General features: G+C 38.9%; 1 protein-coding gene across 1 annotated transcript in view; it reads right to left on the bottom strand.

The window, feature by feature from the left end:
* Positions 1-16,699, bottom strand: part of LOC124165910 (homeobox protein engrailed-1-like) — a 60,768-nt gene that overhangs the window by 28,418 nt on the left and 15,651 nt on the right. Inside the window, exon 2 of the mRNA XM_046543448.1 lies at positions 1,005-1,119. Within this exon, the coding sequence (XP_046399404.1) occupies positions 1,005-1,119 (115 nt within the window). The remainder of the gene's footprint in view (positions 1-1,004; positions 1,120-16,699) is intronic.

The following is a 16,699-nucleotide window of genomic DNA, read 5'->3' as shown; positions in this document are numbered from 1 at the left end:
TGCAAATTCGTTCAAAAATAAATAGGCATTAAAAATTTTATTCTAGGATCCCGACACTGCATGTTAAATTCAAAGGAAATGGAATAGTAAATTCTTTTCGTGCTACGTTCTACATGTAAAACCGGAGGAGCTCATATGCGAATAATCATATGTCAATATTTTACTTTGGAATAAAAGCTCTCGCTCATACAGCTTGCTAAGATAATGTCATGCGCAATTTCATGGCCCTTACCGATTCTTTGCTTGGACGGCTATATACAATTCAAGATTTGCAGAACTTACACGCAGAAGTAACGATACAGACTTCAGGAAACAGTATTATAGATTCTATTTGAAAATTATTCTACCGCATAACAGGTATGCTTCAAGGACTACGCTATTTACATTCAATTTACTACGAAATTTAATTATTTATGTGAAACGCCTCACAAGCAGTATTTCCAATTTGACTTTGTGCTAATGGATCCATGAAATCAAAAGCATATACATGTCGATGTGCAGCGTCGGTAAATTTGCCTTGCGGCAGTTGCTGAGCGTAACGTTTGTACTCCTCCACGGTCAACTGAAAAGTACCATAGCCACACATCCAATTTTCCACTTGAGAAAGACGGATTAAAACAGCATAACATTTTTCGTGGTATTATGTGGATAAAGCGTGGAAAATAAAAAAGTGCACTGATTCTACTAATAAAAAACCATTACCCAAGAACTAGCAATCAAAACGCTGCTACTGTTACTAGTAGCTGATAGCATACCTGAACGAGAATCGGTAGAACCAGAATTTCGACTAAGGCAAATGATTTTTTCATAGAGAATTTCATCCTTGGGGTCAATTTTGTGGTTGCGTTTGAGGCGTTATCCAATGATCACCCGGATACACTCTTTTTTCATGGATTCTACTAAATAGCATCCGGTTGACGAACCAAAAACTGACTGCAATGGAATAAGGGCATGATTCCTGCTGGAGTACTTTTTTTTTTGGTGGTGAATCCGGTTTAACTCACCCGAATACGCCGACGGCGACGGCAGCTTCCCTCAGCGCCCTCTCGTGGTCCATTTCTACTAGCGCCTCCGGTCGGATGGTGGCTGTGTTGCGAGGCTGCCGCTCGTTCTGCACCGCTACGTTCAGCGAAAGGGAGAGACAAAAAAAAATGAATCTCAAGATCATATAGGTAAAATGTTCATTACAGTAACATATTCGTGAAACTTTTTCCGAGGGAGAGAGAGAGAGGAAAAAAGACAGGAATCAAGGGTAAAAATTATTTTGAAATCAATGGTTTGCGTGTTCACTTTGTGGAAAGTTCACTTTGGCGATATGCTATATTAAAAAGTAAACTTTGTTGTATGCCATACAGTATGTATAAAAAAACTCAATCGGCTTCGACCTATAAAGGTCATCATCAAGAGGTTCACCAGGGAAGGTCGAAACCAGTTGAAGTCTTTTAGGAATACTGTGTGGAATACACCAATATTTACTTTTTAATCTATCAAAATTATTTTCTCATATCGCAAAACGGTCCCAAATCGATAAAAGCTGATTAAAACTTTATACTTTAAATTTTATACTTCTAAGAGAGGAGCTTGCCACAGTGTACTATTCGTATTCATCAGGATTTTTTGTACCGCATAGGTCTCTGTGATTACTGAGATTACTAGTGTAACTCGCCAAATATCAGCTCGGACAACTCGAGAGGGCACGTAAAAATGGTAGAATTTAGAGAAATAAACATTGAAATATGACTGTTTTACTTTCATATTGCGTTCTGTCGCAAGCCAACCCAAATTTCAACCTTCCAATAAATTTATGCGAGAATTGAAATTTTATATCATTAATCAAATCCCGTAAGGAACTATCGTTAGAGTTAAGTGAACGTGAAGAACCATCAAACTTAGTCGTAGATGCAATTTTAATCAAAGATATGTATTTCGAGATGAGTATTATTTCGCTGAGAACGAAATTTTACAGCTTTTATCATTGATGATCGGATGGAGACCAACATTCGTTATGGATTTAGATATCGTTATCATTAATATAGTTATAGTTATCGCATGAATCTTCCGAAATCACTGTTGCCACTGAATCTTTCAGCAACATATCTCTCTCAAACTATAGTCTAATTTAAAAATAAGCCTTAAATCTTAGGAGATAATTTGAATGTTTATTGGATGGAGAAAATCGATACTATAAAATATAATGGCCAATGCATTAACCTCTGTAAACGTAATTGAAATATGGAATATAATCCATTAATAACTTCTTTTAGCCAAGATCATTCATTTCTGCCGACTATTTAATGAACAATTAATTAGTAATAAAAATTAGGGTTGTATTGCACACTCAAATAATTGCGGGGATAAAGACTACCTGGAATAAAACCCGTGAGAAACTTTCGTGATCAGTTTAGAGTTGTTTACAAGGAGATACCAACACAAACGATAGTGTCATCGTCATATGTTGGTATTCCTATCTGTTTGCTTCATCTTCTCTTTGTATTTATGTTTGTGTACCCTATGTGACCAAAATGGTTGATTTCTCCTTGCTGGAAAAGGCGTTTCCCGAAACCCATGTGCTACATTAATCCTACTGTCTGTGTGAGTGTGTCAATCTTTCGTTTCATTTCCTCATCTACGTATCTTCCCTTATGGCGGGTATGTGCCCAGAGTCATCTCGTGGCCAATACATGGGACTACATCAGCGGTATTTGTCGCATAAAAACACTGGAAATTAAAACAATCTATGCATGTAAACATAACTTTACGTCAATATTTATCATTGGTGATGACCTACATTCCTCATGTATGTAAATAGATATGTAGGTCACTCTGCAATCATATTGTCTTTTCAGAAATTAAATCTTCCATCACACACAATATATTTGAACATTTGTAATATATACATACACATACAGTTTACACAGTGATAAAATGGTATCTCCAAAGAGACACAATGATAATGCTCGAGATAACACAGGACAAAATTTTGCCAAAAACAAAAGAAAAACACTGGGGGATTATTTCTGTCATCGAGCGATTACCAATGCGCTAGTTAATGAGCTAAATCTCCAGTGACGTCACCAACTAATGAAAAGTGGGCGGCAACCTCCACAATTTTTCATTTCAACATAACGAGGAAATGAGGAAGATTTCCATTTCGTCATTCTTTATCTATCCCATTCGTCCGCCAATATCTTTTATGGAATTCCGATTTCGGATGTGTGTGAAGGACCCCATCCTGCTTCCGTCCAAGAGAACGGCCGGCGTGGTGTCCATATCAACATCCTTTCACTGGGCCCCGAAATAGGGCGGGGTTTCCACGAACACGTCCGGAGGCGTGGACAAAGAGATGGAAAAAAGAGATGGGTTCCAGGTTTGACGACCTCAGGGAGGAGATATAGGAGTGCACATGAAGAGTGGTGGTGCATCTAAATCCGTTACGTTGGGGAATAGGATCGAACGGGAGGTGAAAAAACAATAAAGCGAGCAAAAACGCGCCTAAGAAAGGAAGTTGTGTAAGTACGGCCTCGTCGAAATGGAGAGAATCATACCCAGAAGCAGGAAAACGGCGTACATCGGTCCAGAATGCTGAAAGTACGGCACAAAGTACAGTGTTGATTGATTTTTGTGGTCGCTGATTACGAATTTTACCTCGGAACTTCAAAAAATAAAGTTAACGCGAGCATAGAAATTCTTAATCTCTCCCACTATTTTTTAGTTATTTTGAATTGCGATAGAGCTTGAAAAATAAAGAGAACCGTTTAATTTTATCCGTTTTTCGGTCCTTCGCCTACTTCTAGGGCTATTAGCGATGAAATATCGACTACGGGTTTAAACCCCTTTCGCTGATAAGTTGATGTCGTCACTGACTCTTGCCGAGGGCTCCACCGCTTCTACGCTACTTCTCGGCCTCGCGCATCCATCCCACGTGCTTTATTGTTGTAAACACTCTAATGAGCGATTCTTTCCATCAAAGATCGGGCATATGTGAATGATGAAATGAACCAGAACTTTTGCGATGTCACTAACTCATTAAACATAGTTCACAACTTTAATTTAGCTTAATAAATTATAAGAAAATGGCTAAATAAGAAATAATATCTTTCGTCATCACTTATCTTTCCCATCCTTGCCCGAATTATCTTATTAAATTGCGTATTGTTTCTGAGTGTACGATACCATTGGATTTGGGTAATCCCGAATCTTGTCACCTGGAAAGTATGCCTAGTTTACCAAGAATACCTAGTCTACCTAGAATAAGTTTCAATGAATTATTTGTTGCCAACTAATGAAAATTGAAGAACATCAGCCACGATGATCATGATTTCGTGAAAAGGAGATGTTAACCATATAATACTCTCCTCTTTGTCCCAAGTTAATAGTGAAGGCTACAGGCAATGTACAGTTTAAGAAGGGGCAGGGTTGGAGGTTGTCTTCATTTGCGAACTTTAGTGAGCTTCTGCACGGTATATAGCATGGACTTCAAAGCTTTAACTTTGAATAATAACCTCAACTAGGTGTTGTTTCAGAGTAAGATGCTGGTTTTTGCAAACTATTCTAGATCACTCACTTTTGCAATGCAAGATGTTTGCAAAACCGTGCGGTGCTTTTTCCTAACTGATTACTTGTCAATTACGATAACGTACGTTTCCGTTTTATCGTAAAAGTTTAATTAACATACGAAAATAGTACATTTTTTGCATTGAATTAAAAAATGCTGATGTATACTTTTCCCACTTTATAGAACTCAAATAAGTGCAATAGCAGTGATGATATAGCCTTCTGTAGTGGAGACTTCTTTACCTGCGCACTAGGAATACAGTGGCGAACTCAAGTGCGCTCACTTTTAGACTGGTATGTGCCAATCAGTGTTCTCTCATGCACATGTTACTATCACTAATAGAAGTAGCACGAATTTTCCTAGAAACACCTTACCCGTCAAAATTATCTGAAGGTAAGGTCATTTTAGGCCTCAAACCTTATTAACGGGGTTTCTGGAGCACTGAGCGGTGACATGATGACTATGGACTGGGACGCAAAACTTACTGGATGGACCCATCGGGCCAAGGGCATGGAAACCAATGCGCAGGGCATGATAGGAGCACAATGGGCCGATACCCTTCCAAGCTCATCCTTCCTCTGTCCACAGCACACATAACACAGCCCAGGCAGCCGTCCACTCACCTATATTACAACATAATAGGCCCATAGATGCGCTGTCAGCTGCCCCGCATTTAAATTGGATCACACAGAAGTTCTCAGAAGTCGCCAATCGCATTGCTTGAGGCCAGAGTGATCTGAATTACGCGGAGAAGTAAACAATAGCTATCGCTGTTAACCGAAATTTATATGAATGATAATGTGATATACGAAATTCACAAATTTTCAGTTCTATTCCTCGCAAATGTAAATACTGTATTTGCAATATTGCGAATAATTCGATCGCTCTGCACTCAACGCCGCACTGCGGACATTTTCGAAAACCGATGAAAGTGCGTCCAAAGCGGCAGCATAAATCTAGCTACTACGCGTTGGAATGTGGTTCCCTCAATGTATTCTACATGATTATGATTTTGGATGCTTTTCGACGCGATGGATGGATTAGATGGGCGTTTTCTAGATGCTCTGTCATCCGCCGTGCATTTAAAAGGGGAAAAATCGTTACTGGCGTCGCTGACAGTTGAGCGACCCGATTTAGGTACACGGAGAAATTAACTATTAGTACAAGAAGTCGATAATCCTTGAATTCATTCCGGAATTAAGATGTGCTTACTAGTTACGATAGCACCAAAAACAGAACTATCGCAATAATTATAAAAAATATATATTAATTATATTTTCATTCGGAATTTTAATTACGCTTATTGCCATTGAAGCATACCTCTTGCCTGGAAGGTTTGATTTATTTTTTAATTCGGTGTACCGCTTACTGCTGCAAGATGATCGCAGATTTCATGTTAAACTCAAATATAGAGGCGGATACCGATGAATTTTGTCTGTGGGCAATTCTTTTCCGATCGAATTTTGACGAACGGTGTGTTACAGCTCATGCTCTTAACTGCCGCCATGATTTAGCCAATTGCCGTAACTAATACAGCATCGCCTGTTGCATACTAAGTTAGTAGTAAATTGTAAACCGTGTGTGAATTTTATAAGTGTATTTCCTTAATCCAATCATTTTAGGAATAAATATCTCCAAGCGCCTTTTAATTTATTAAGCTCGCGCGAAGGCCATGACTGCACAAAATTGGAGCTGTTAATTGAATGTAATTAAAGATAGATGAGAATCTCCAGAAGCCAATTATAATATCAATTAATATCTCCCACTTCATAGGATCCAACCTTGTAATAGGAATTAATATCTCCAAAATCGTCTGTTTGTAGTTTTTCTTACTACGAGTCTAAGCGCCCAAAGTTGGCTACTAAGTTACCAGCCGAATTAGTTGCTTTAACGGCGCATTGACGCAAAATCAATGACTATATCCGTCTGGTTTTAGGAAGCAGACTATTATTTATGCACTCTGCTCGCGCCTGTCGTCCAATTGGGAAATTACGGCGGAAGGGTTGTCATATTCTTTTGACGAGATAACTTGGGGGTTGGGGGGGAGCGGTAAATTCTATTTCCGCATTCCCATTGGGATTGTGAAGATCGAATCGATCGAATCTCGGGCGGACGAAAATGAGCAGGCTGCTCCGAAGGTTATCACCGTCACTGGCCATCTATTGTGCCCCTCTCTACCTCCACTGACCTGGGGCCGTATTCTGTATTTCGTCAGTACCGCACCGATCGGTTTCCATTTCGAGCCCACCGACTGTACATCAACCCGTACCGACAACGGTTTCCCTACCGACGACGGCACTTCCAGAGATTCTGTACGGTCGTCGGTATCACAGATATATACTTCTAGATTGGCAGTCCCTATGTTTTCCTCACGGTGGCGCTGAAGCCGGCCGGCAGAACAATTTTGCGCAACCAGCCATCTTGCCTTCGCCGACCGCTACTCGTGTGCCATTAACACCCGTGTATTAGAGCGGCTACTTTTACCGATTTTGGTGCTTTTTAGAAGAAGAATGGTGAACCACTGCGTTGTATGGGGGTGCAATTTTAAGTACTCTTCGAGGAAAAAAGTTCCTGAGGGTGAAAATGTGTCTCTACAAACGTAAATAATAGATATAAAGAAAGCATGATTTACGTTAAGTAATGTCTCCGCTTCCATCTCGCACCGCATGAAATTTTTTTCCTATGCTATTTTTTTAACGTATCACCACAAAATTTATAAAATGAAAAGTGCAGGTTATGGTCTACCATTTTAAATTTTTTTGTAGGCAAAATTCACATAGTTGTAGAAATAGCATCATGAAACTGTGGCGCCTAATTTTTGATAAAATGCAAAATATTCTCGAAAACAAATTCTAATGGTGTATGACGGAAGCGGATATTCACGATGTTTCTGAAAGCGATATTATTTCAAATGCGATAGTTTTATATCTCTAGCATCAGTAATTAACAACATTGGGTGCTATCTCGGTCTCTATCTTCGTGTTTTGTCGTGAAATCATAATGATCGTTATTCAGTTGTGTTTTGTGTGGTTACTAAGAAAAGACTCTCTCTAGTTTCATTTATGCCATGTACTTTCCGCTGTTGTGTTATTATATTTTATCCGTATTTTATTTCCATTGTAGTATTATTACTTGTTTAGATCTGAGGAGCGTGTATGATGGATCTTTAATTATGTCTGGTAACTTAAGGAATTTCTTTCAAAAGCATAAGTTTTGACTTTGTGAATATCTGTTTTATTTAATTGAATTGTCTATGTTTTCCCTGCGTAAAAATTCAAGCATAAACTTATGCTGTCAGCCATATATGTGTTTATTCCTTTTTTCCGAACCTTACCTCATTCTAGTGGCTATGCATTATCATAAAACTCTGGGAGGGAGGGGGAGGGGCTCAAGTGTTGAGGGGCGCTCAATGGAGAGGTGCCTACAGCGTAACTTTGGGTAAATCCGGCCCTGAGCAAGGATATGTGGAAAGTGGTTCATAACGAGGTTGGTTACATTCAAAATAATTCAACCTTTCCACCTCGTGCTAATCAGTTACGTGATCATTTTGTGGATTCTATATATAAAATGGTGTCTGTTGTTATCACTTATCCTGTCAAGATTGAAATTTTCATTAAAAGCGTACCCCCTCATGACGTAATATTTAAATTAAAGTCTGATTCCCCTTTGGATATTATTACAACATAAGGAAGACTAAAATAATCTTACGGTAGATATATACAAACTCTCCAATTCTTTCAATCACCAAAGAAATCATTGAATTTATAGTGGAACCCTTGACTCCATTCTTTAACTGTAGAATAGTAATGTAGAGATATTAAGGTTTTATTCGTAAAAAAATTATGAAATCGAATCAAACTTAACCTCAATTGAAGTTATTCGTTAAATTTTGGTGAATTTCGATCTGTTCAACTTGGGGCACGGAACTTGTCGGAGCTGACAAAGGGAAAATAAAACGGTATCTAATTCCTTTATAGCAGGGGAGTCGTGCAATAAGGCAATGAATATGCCCGGAACGAATACATCCAAAAAAAAGCAGGGCAGTGTGAATTTACGGGCTTGAATGCAAACATAGCTAAGTTTCGGAATGTACCCTTTACCGACAATAGTGGAGACCACTCAAAAGGAATGTCCGCGATGGTACGAATGCCTCAGCGGCGATATCCTGTAAACCATTTCAGAGTGTTGAGCACGAGAAAGGGGGTGACAAAAAACCGAGTAACAAGGAGGGTGCTAGTTCAAAGTAGCGTATCTAAAGAATGCTCGAAAAATATACGGTTTAAAGGTCACCATTCAATGATTTTTATGATAATTTTACACTAGAATGTTTTTAATTGATTAAAAAATAACTTTTAAGGTAAAAGTTTAAATTAGTGATGGGTCGATTCCAAAATTTTATCGATTCCGATCCCGATTCCGATTCTGACATTTCGATTCCGGTTCTACCGATACCGATTCCATCGATTCTGATGCCATAGGCTCCAAGAAAAATATCACTTAATTCCAGGCAACAAGAAAACCACTTCTAAAAATATTACTCTGTGAAAGAGTCAGTTGACAAAAGCATCTTTCAAATAATCACTATGTAATTAAAATTTAATAGCTTAATTTCAAAACAGAACATACCTGAGTACAGAAATTTTCATAGCTGTAATAAAGATTACATACTACGTATATGAATCATGTAATATTTGGCCCTTTCAAATTCTCAAGCAGAAAAACCAATTATTCTACATGCTCAGCCAGCAGGTTTTGACGTCTCCATGTTACAGTATTACTGCCTGCCTGAAAATTGCCTTTTGCTACACATGTGTGTTATTGGGCAAGTACTTTCCCACCAAAATTGCAAGATTTCGGAGACTTTGGAATTTTTATTAAAAATTATATCAACGATTTTTTGGATCTTGAATCTTCATGGAATTCAAGTGGTCGAAGCGAACAACTATAGAACTAAACTTTAGTTTTGTAGAGCCAAAAAAAATGCTATACTTCTCACGTCATTTAATCAACCTTAAAATCTCTTGCTTTTTTTAAGTTCAATAAAGAAACTAAACGCTACAAATGAATATCACATCGGACGGTCGCAGTAATAAAAAAGGCTAAAAGAGCCTTGTGGTGTGAAAACTCCCCCTACCGCGCGACTCACCTCGGCGAAGGTGGAAAAGGAAAAAGGGTATCGGTTGTTGCCTTTCACGGAAATAGTTCTTTTTTCTCTCTCTTAAGCATGCTGACTTAATCTCTTCACTTTACTTCAATACCCGAGGCATATTTCTTATGCGTGGGATGGTTCCAAAAAATACCCAATCCTTAGTATTTTCACTCGAGTAATGCGCTAAATGGTCAAGTCGATCTATATATAATCCTTTTTAACATCCTCAGTTTAGTGTTTTAAGTCTATAAAGACGATTATCTATGCTTTAAATGACGATTTTCAAGACTAATGTTTTAAAAAACTTGAAAAATCGGCCTCAGTTACCGAGCCTTAAAGTTCCGCAACGTGTAGCTCAGCCTTGACGCGCGATTGAAAAATCGCTCTTATTTCCTTCGTCGCAAACTTTTTTTTCAAGATTTCTTATTAGTACTCTTTATAAATCTCTACTTTATATTGTGGTACAAATTTTCCGAGTTATATTTTTCGTAAACGAAAGATAATGTCTACTTTATGTCAAATTTCACGTGAAAAACGGGTCGGCCATTTTGCGTTGTAAAACCCGACAGATGAGAGCCAAAATCTTCGAAAGTCATTGAAATTATAGGCAAAGCACCAGATCAAAGGAATATTGCGTTTTATATTCCATAAAACTCACACCAACGCAAAACCACTTGGATAAATTCAAAGATTTTTTGAGGAAAAACGATATCTCGCGTGGCATTGAAAAATTGGTCATGCTTGGGCCTCTGTATCTCACTAAAGGTTCGTATTTATATGAAATGGCATATAAAGCAATATTTGGTAATGATGTATGAGTATTTATGCTGAGTTTCAAGTCTCTATCCCCAAAAAGGTCATTTTGGACTTTATTCCAGCTTTTTCCGATTTCAGACCAGTGTGCTCCGGGTAGGAAGACGATCGGCCGCCGCGGCTGGCGTAAAGGTATTCGGCGCCCACGTCGACAACTATAGTGTATTAGGCAAGCTGAAACTACCAGGCCAAGGCATTAGAATGACTTATCGGCTTTAAAAACTGCATTATTACATGAGTTTCATGATAGCGCTTCCTGTCGGCAGATTGCTGGACTTACTAGCCTCGAAAGCACTGTAACCTTAACTACTCGACTCGACATTCGTAATGCGACTCGAAACGCTCGAGTCGAGTACTAACTACTCGATCGACCTGAATTTTTGAGTACTCGCACATCCCAAGAAGATATGTGTTTTGTTATTACGATTACGTGGCGCGAAAATTCAAATGACTGTTGGAAACGCGGTCGTTTATTTTGTTGTTTGAAGTACTACTGGAATCGGAATCGATTTTTCGCCTTGGCAAGTACTCGTTTTCGATTCCGGTTCTTGGCCGAGAATCGAGGAATCGAAGAATCGAGGAATCGAACCGACCCATCACTAGTTTAAATTTAATCAGTCTCAAAGTATTTCATAAAATCAACTTTTACCATAATTATCCCCAAGTTAAAATATTTCTTGGAGTGTGGGTCAACGTGACCTACACCCCAAGAAATATTTTAGCATGAATTAAACGAGGTCAAGATAAGGAAAAAATAAATAATTATCCCCTTTTTACCGAGATTAACTGCAACTTATGTCAGCCAAATTTTTTGTAACTTAGCCAACACCGCTTACTTGTAACTGATGATTTTAGGCCTGTGTGAATGACCTGACGATGTAACTATGTTATGAAATCCGGGTCGGGCTTTTTCAGAGAGATATATATTTACATATATAAGTGAACCGAACATAATATACCTACTCTTCCATTTTCCATTTTCTGCTTACGTGGCATACAAACGCGCTATAAATCCCATTTTGTGGCCCAGTGACTGTTTGTCGGCTCCTAACCTCTCAGTAGCCTAATGAAGAACCCATGAAAACGAAGTAGTAAGTCTGTGTTCTCCTTCCGCGTCCGTTCCAAAGTCTCACGCTTGCTCCAGGGCGGGCAGGGCAGCGGCCATTTAACCACGCCTGACCGCGGACGTGAGGGGATGCAGGCTCGAGATGCGGACGAGGAAATCGCGTGGCGCGTGGTGAGACTTCGTCAAAATTTATTTCAGCGCATCGATGCTGTCAAAACAGGACCCTCCGCCGACCGCTAATTGTTTGCTCTCAGCACCTTTACGGATCAAAATTTCCTTCTATTTGCTCGCCTGGCTTTGAAGGGCCGGAGTCGCGGCGACTATTTATATGCCCAAAGCTCTTTTCATTCTCCTCCTATAAATCGACGCATGAAAACTGCGCGGATGGCTGGGATGTTCTTTCTCGTGGACAACACAGAGCAAACAATTTATCACAGACCCATGGAGGTAAATGAATAGTTTCAGATGTTTCTGAGAACCCACGATAAACAGAAGAGGTACGGGTTATGTTGAGGTAAACGGTTGACGTGTTATGAAACTCGTACATGCTGAAATACTGCAAGAAATTAAATAACAAAAATTCGTCGCATGAACATTATAAAATACCTATTGGCGCAAGAAACCACTCGAATAAAGATACAGGCATTACAAGAAATACACAAACTACACAGGCATTACTGTTATAATGTTTGACTGGGGTTCTCTGACACAACAGAGGTGGAAAGTTAGAAAAAATAATTGAGAAAATTAAAAATCAATTTCAACTCCAAAATGATAGGCATGCGTGAAAAACTATGAAAAAATTTCAGAGAGTAATAATAAATTTAGCAAGATGTCTATTTTTAATGCCTTTTTCCGATAAATTTTAATTCCTCACAAGCATATTTATAGAACAGCAACAATATTGCTGTTATTAATAGAAACATTGCCAATATCACGTGTGAGAAATACTATATATACATCTTATTTTTGTTCTTAAAGAAGTTCTCAAGGTTCCAAAAAATTATTGGCAAAAACTTTTGTGATCCTTAGGTCATCGGGAATTTTGTGCGCAATTTAATATGCAACCTAAAACTTATTTCCTGCTATTAATAGCAAGTACGAAACAAATAGTTACCCAAAAAGAGATCAACGGCATTATGACCTTAAATGCCTACATCACATTTGAAAATTGACCTTTTCACCACGCTCACCAAATTGACATTTTTTCAAATTGATAACTTCGTTAATTGGCATTGACTTACAACGCTAATAGTGAAAAAATTAGCGAATAATTGTTATAGATCTACAAGATATGTATTTTACTCGAGATATTGACGCACTCCTCAATAGGGACCTTCATTAATTGGAAATGAAACTCCAATCAAATTGTTGGATATGGAGAGCTAATTGGACATGCACACTCAAAATTATAGACTCCAATCGTCCCTGAAAAATAATCATGGGAAAAGTTGGAAAGTGTGTAAGTTTTCAAAATCAGTTATCAAGTATGAGTAAGCCTACCTGAAAATTTCGTTACTGCCGAATATGAAAACTCGTATGATTGAATGGCTAATAGTTTGTAAAAAAATGCAAGATACCCTGGTTTGAGGAGCACTATCTACAAAATGAAGCAATCAACTTGAATGTAGCAGATACGTAAAAGAGACCGTTTGTTTAAACGCTCGAGTTTATTTATATTGTGACCTCATAACTTGCGAGCTCATGGCACCAACATGAATATGAATACATTGCTTCTGTTACTTTATGTACTTTCTTTTACTTCCTTGTCGTGCGAATGTGGGGATCACTGACAAATACTCTGGACGTGGGTGGCATGGTGTTAAGTAGAACTTGTTCTACAGGATATGCATTTACTCGAGATATTGACGCTCTTCTCAATAGGGGACTGCAAGGCTTTGAAATGAAACTCCCATTAAATTGTTGGAGATAATGGAGAGAAAATTGGACAGGCTCACAAAAAATCATAGGGCTGCATTTGTCTCTGAAAAATAATCGTGGCAAAAGTTGGATAGTTTATGAGCTGTGAAAATCATGTAATAGTGGGCAGATTTTTGCCTTCAAGAATTGTACGTTAGCAATAGGTAGAGAGGAACTACTGACCACTCTTGAGCGGCATAAGCCCGCTTGTTCTCGTCAAGTACACACACATTCACGAGACATCGGTTATGGAATTGCGGGAACGGATGGCGGGTGCGGTAAACTTCCCCCTCAAAACCCTTCGCCGCGACTACCGGAGAGTGCTTCTGACGGGTATTACACGTTCACGTGAGTGGTTGTTGCTGAGGAACAGACAGGCATACAGCAGGGCAGGACAGCGACGGATCCAGCGGAGCGCGGAACCACAAAAATGCCCTCGATGTTTTGATTATTGCGACTAATGCTCCTCGTTTGTTTCTCTGTTCCTCCGTTCTTGCCTCCCCGCGCTACCCCCAACCTCGGGTCGAGAATGCTTGTTTGCACTGAATGGATGACGAGAGCGAAGCGATGATATGGTAGACTGAGCTGGGATAGGAGGCGCTCAAAATGAGCGTTAAACAAAAGGAGCACAGTCAGCGACTGCCGGTCTTCCTCTCACTTTTCGTGTTTTTGGCGTGTTTTTTTCCATTATAACCATATCGTGAAGCGAAGATTATTTTCATAAATAGAATGAGGGTATATTTCTGATGATCGCTTAAGTTTGGAAAATAACAAATCATCAATTTAGAAGGGAATGAAAGAATCCGAGATTGTGGAAAATATTAAAACAGGGTTTTTATAATTTTCAAATTTACATATGAATAGCACAAAAACCACCAGCATTAACTTTAGAAGCAAATATTATGAATTCAAATATTTTTTGTTCGCCAATTATTTCTAATTGAGCTTATTAAGTAATCGACAGCAATGGGAACTCATAAATCTAATCGCATTTCGAACAGCTCGAATGCCAATAAATAAGTGATCCGTGCATCCTCATCACAATTTTATTGCATCACCTAATTAACATATTTAATTCGATCTTATGAATATTATGTATACATCTTTTCATGGGAATCAGTACGAAGAAATTGTTGATCTTTCCGTAATTCAATTAAGGAGGAGTATCATAGTTGAAATTGGGCTCTTCAGCATATTTGCAAAAGCCTCAAAAGATTAATATATGATAATCATCACCTGGAAAACAGATACTGCTGGAAAATACTACGGCAGATAGAAAGATTATTTTTATGGAAGACAATGGAAAAGCAACCGTTGACTTCGGCAACCCGTAAAAATGTAAATTTTCATCCCTAAACTTATGGATAGCAAACAATCGCTGTGTGTGGGTGAAGTCTAAAATGACATTGCATCCAAGCAAAGAGTCAGTGCACACTAATAATCTTTTCGACTGCACCAATCAGACTAGAAAAAAACCATACCTCGCAGAAACTGCGGAAGCTTGGTTCAGAGTCACTCAGAAAGAGTCCAAACTTAGCGCACGACCCTACATTAAGTAATGTATTACACACAACTGTTGATACCGATTCTGATTTCCATGTAAGAGATATTTTAAGGTTCTAACTATAAATAGTTTAAATTTATTTCAGTAAAATTTGACAACACATAATGTTTTGTAGCAACGAGAGTGTCAACTTGTAAACTGACTGAAGTACGCGTTGGGTATCAGCACTGGACGACAGGAGAATTATCTCTGTTGTAATATTGTTAAGAAATAGGTTCGCTTTTATAGGTATATATATTATCCACTATTATCTATATATATTCTCCACTGACTAAAAGCCTTGTCAAATTCTATCTTTCCTAGGGCCCTTCCTTTGATTTGCTCGTTTACCAAATTATTTTCGTCGTCTAATTATTATTTTTATCAGCGACGCGCGTGGTGACAATTGAAAACCCATTCAAATACGCGGTGGTTGACAGCGCAACCAGAATCCGGCTGGAAAACATCCTCTGTGGTAATTAAATCGTAGGAAGGAGGGTGTCTTTCGTGAGAACATTTTTCCCCTGTCTTCCCCTTCTCCACCGACTGAGCGCCTTATCAAATCCTACCTTTTCCCAGGCTCCGTCGTTTTGACGACCATACTCGTCCCGTCCGAGGCACATGCGTCCATTGGTGCGGAAGCGGATTCCTCGATGGCGCGCGGGTAAATATAAGCCCTTTTGTCCAACAGCACGCGGAGCTGAAGTCTGTTGTGTGGCCCGAGACGTCACGGGCAGGCAAAAGCCATTTTCCAGCGGAGAGGCAGGTGCGTCGCAGCAAGCAAGGGTAGTGGAGGGGCAGAATCAACACGACGGAACGGTAGCCAAACAATGGGGGTAATTGGAAGCTGGGGAGGGGATTTAGGAGGGGGGAATGAGACCCTGACGATGAGGAGGAGGCAAGGGAAGGGGGATTTTATAAGGGATATGAGGAAGGGATCCACCTCATCCCTAGTTGTCGTTGAAAAATAAAGACGACGAGATATCAGAGCGAGGTCGCACCACCACAACCAATGATTTAGTCGTATAACAACAGAAAGAGGGCAAAATAAAGTATTTATAGTTAATTTTGTCGTAACCAAACTAAAAATTAATTACGTTTTATTTGGTGAAAATACGTTCAATTACGCATTTAACTCTGACAAAAAGCATTTAAAAACACGACGGAATGCAATGATTGTATGCGGCGCGGCGGATGCCATTCTAAAACAATAATTTGATCATAACTTTTCCTATTTTTTTATTTAAGATACTGCTTCTGCAGAATTCCTATTGGGAATAAGTACCTTTAAATAAAAAAAAATTATATTCAAGATAAATCGGAAGCTGTAGACGGGGATTAATGTACTTTAAAACGCATACGTCATAATCAGTTTCAACCGCCACTGTGATTCCAAAATATTACTTAATCATAACTGTTCATGCATCATCACGTGAAATACTGCTAGAAGAGATCTCCATTAATGATACGTATCGTCATATAAAAACTTATATATACATTGAACGTAAATGAACGTAATTGAAAGCTGGAGACAACGGTTGGGAGAATAGGCAGGGGAGCTATAACCACAAGGAAGATGTACTTAGCTAACAAGGAAGGATTCACTTCTTCCATTGCTGTGGTTGAAAAAAAGTTTGAGATGCCAGAGTAGTC

Source organism: Ischnura elegans, chromosome 9 (assembly GCF_921293095.1).
Source record: "Ischnura elegans chromosome 9, ioIscEleg1.1, whole genome shotgun sequence".
NCBI lineage: Eukaryota > Metazoa > Arthropoda > Insecta > Odonata > Coenagrionidae > Ischnura > Ischnura elegans.
The sequence above is the reverse complement of the archived record's forward strand: the minus strand, read 5'-3'. Positions and strand labels throughout refer to the sequence as shown.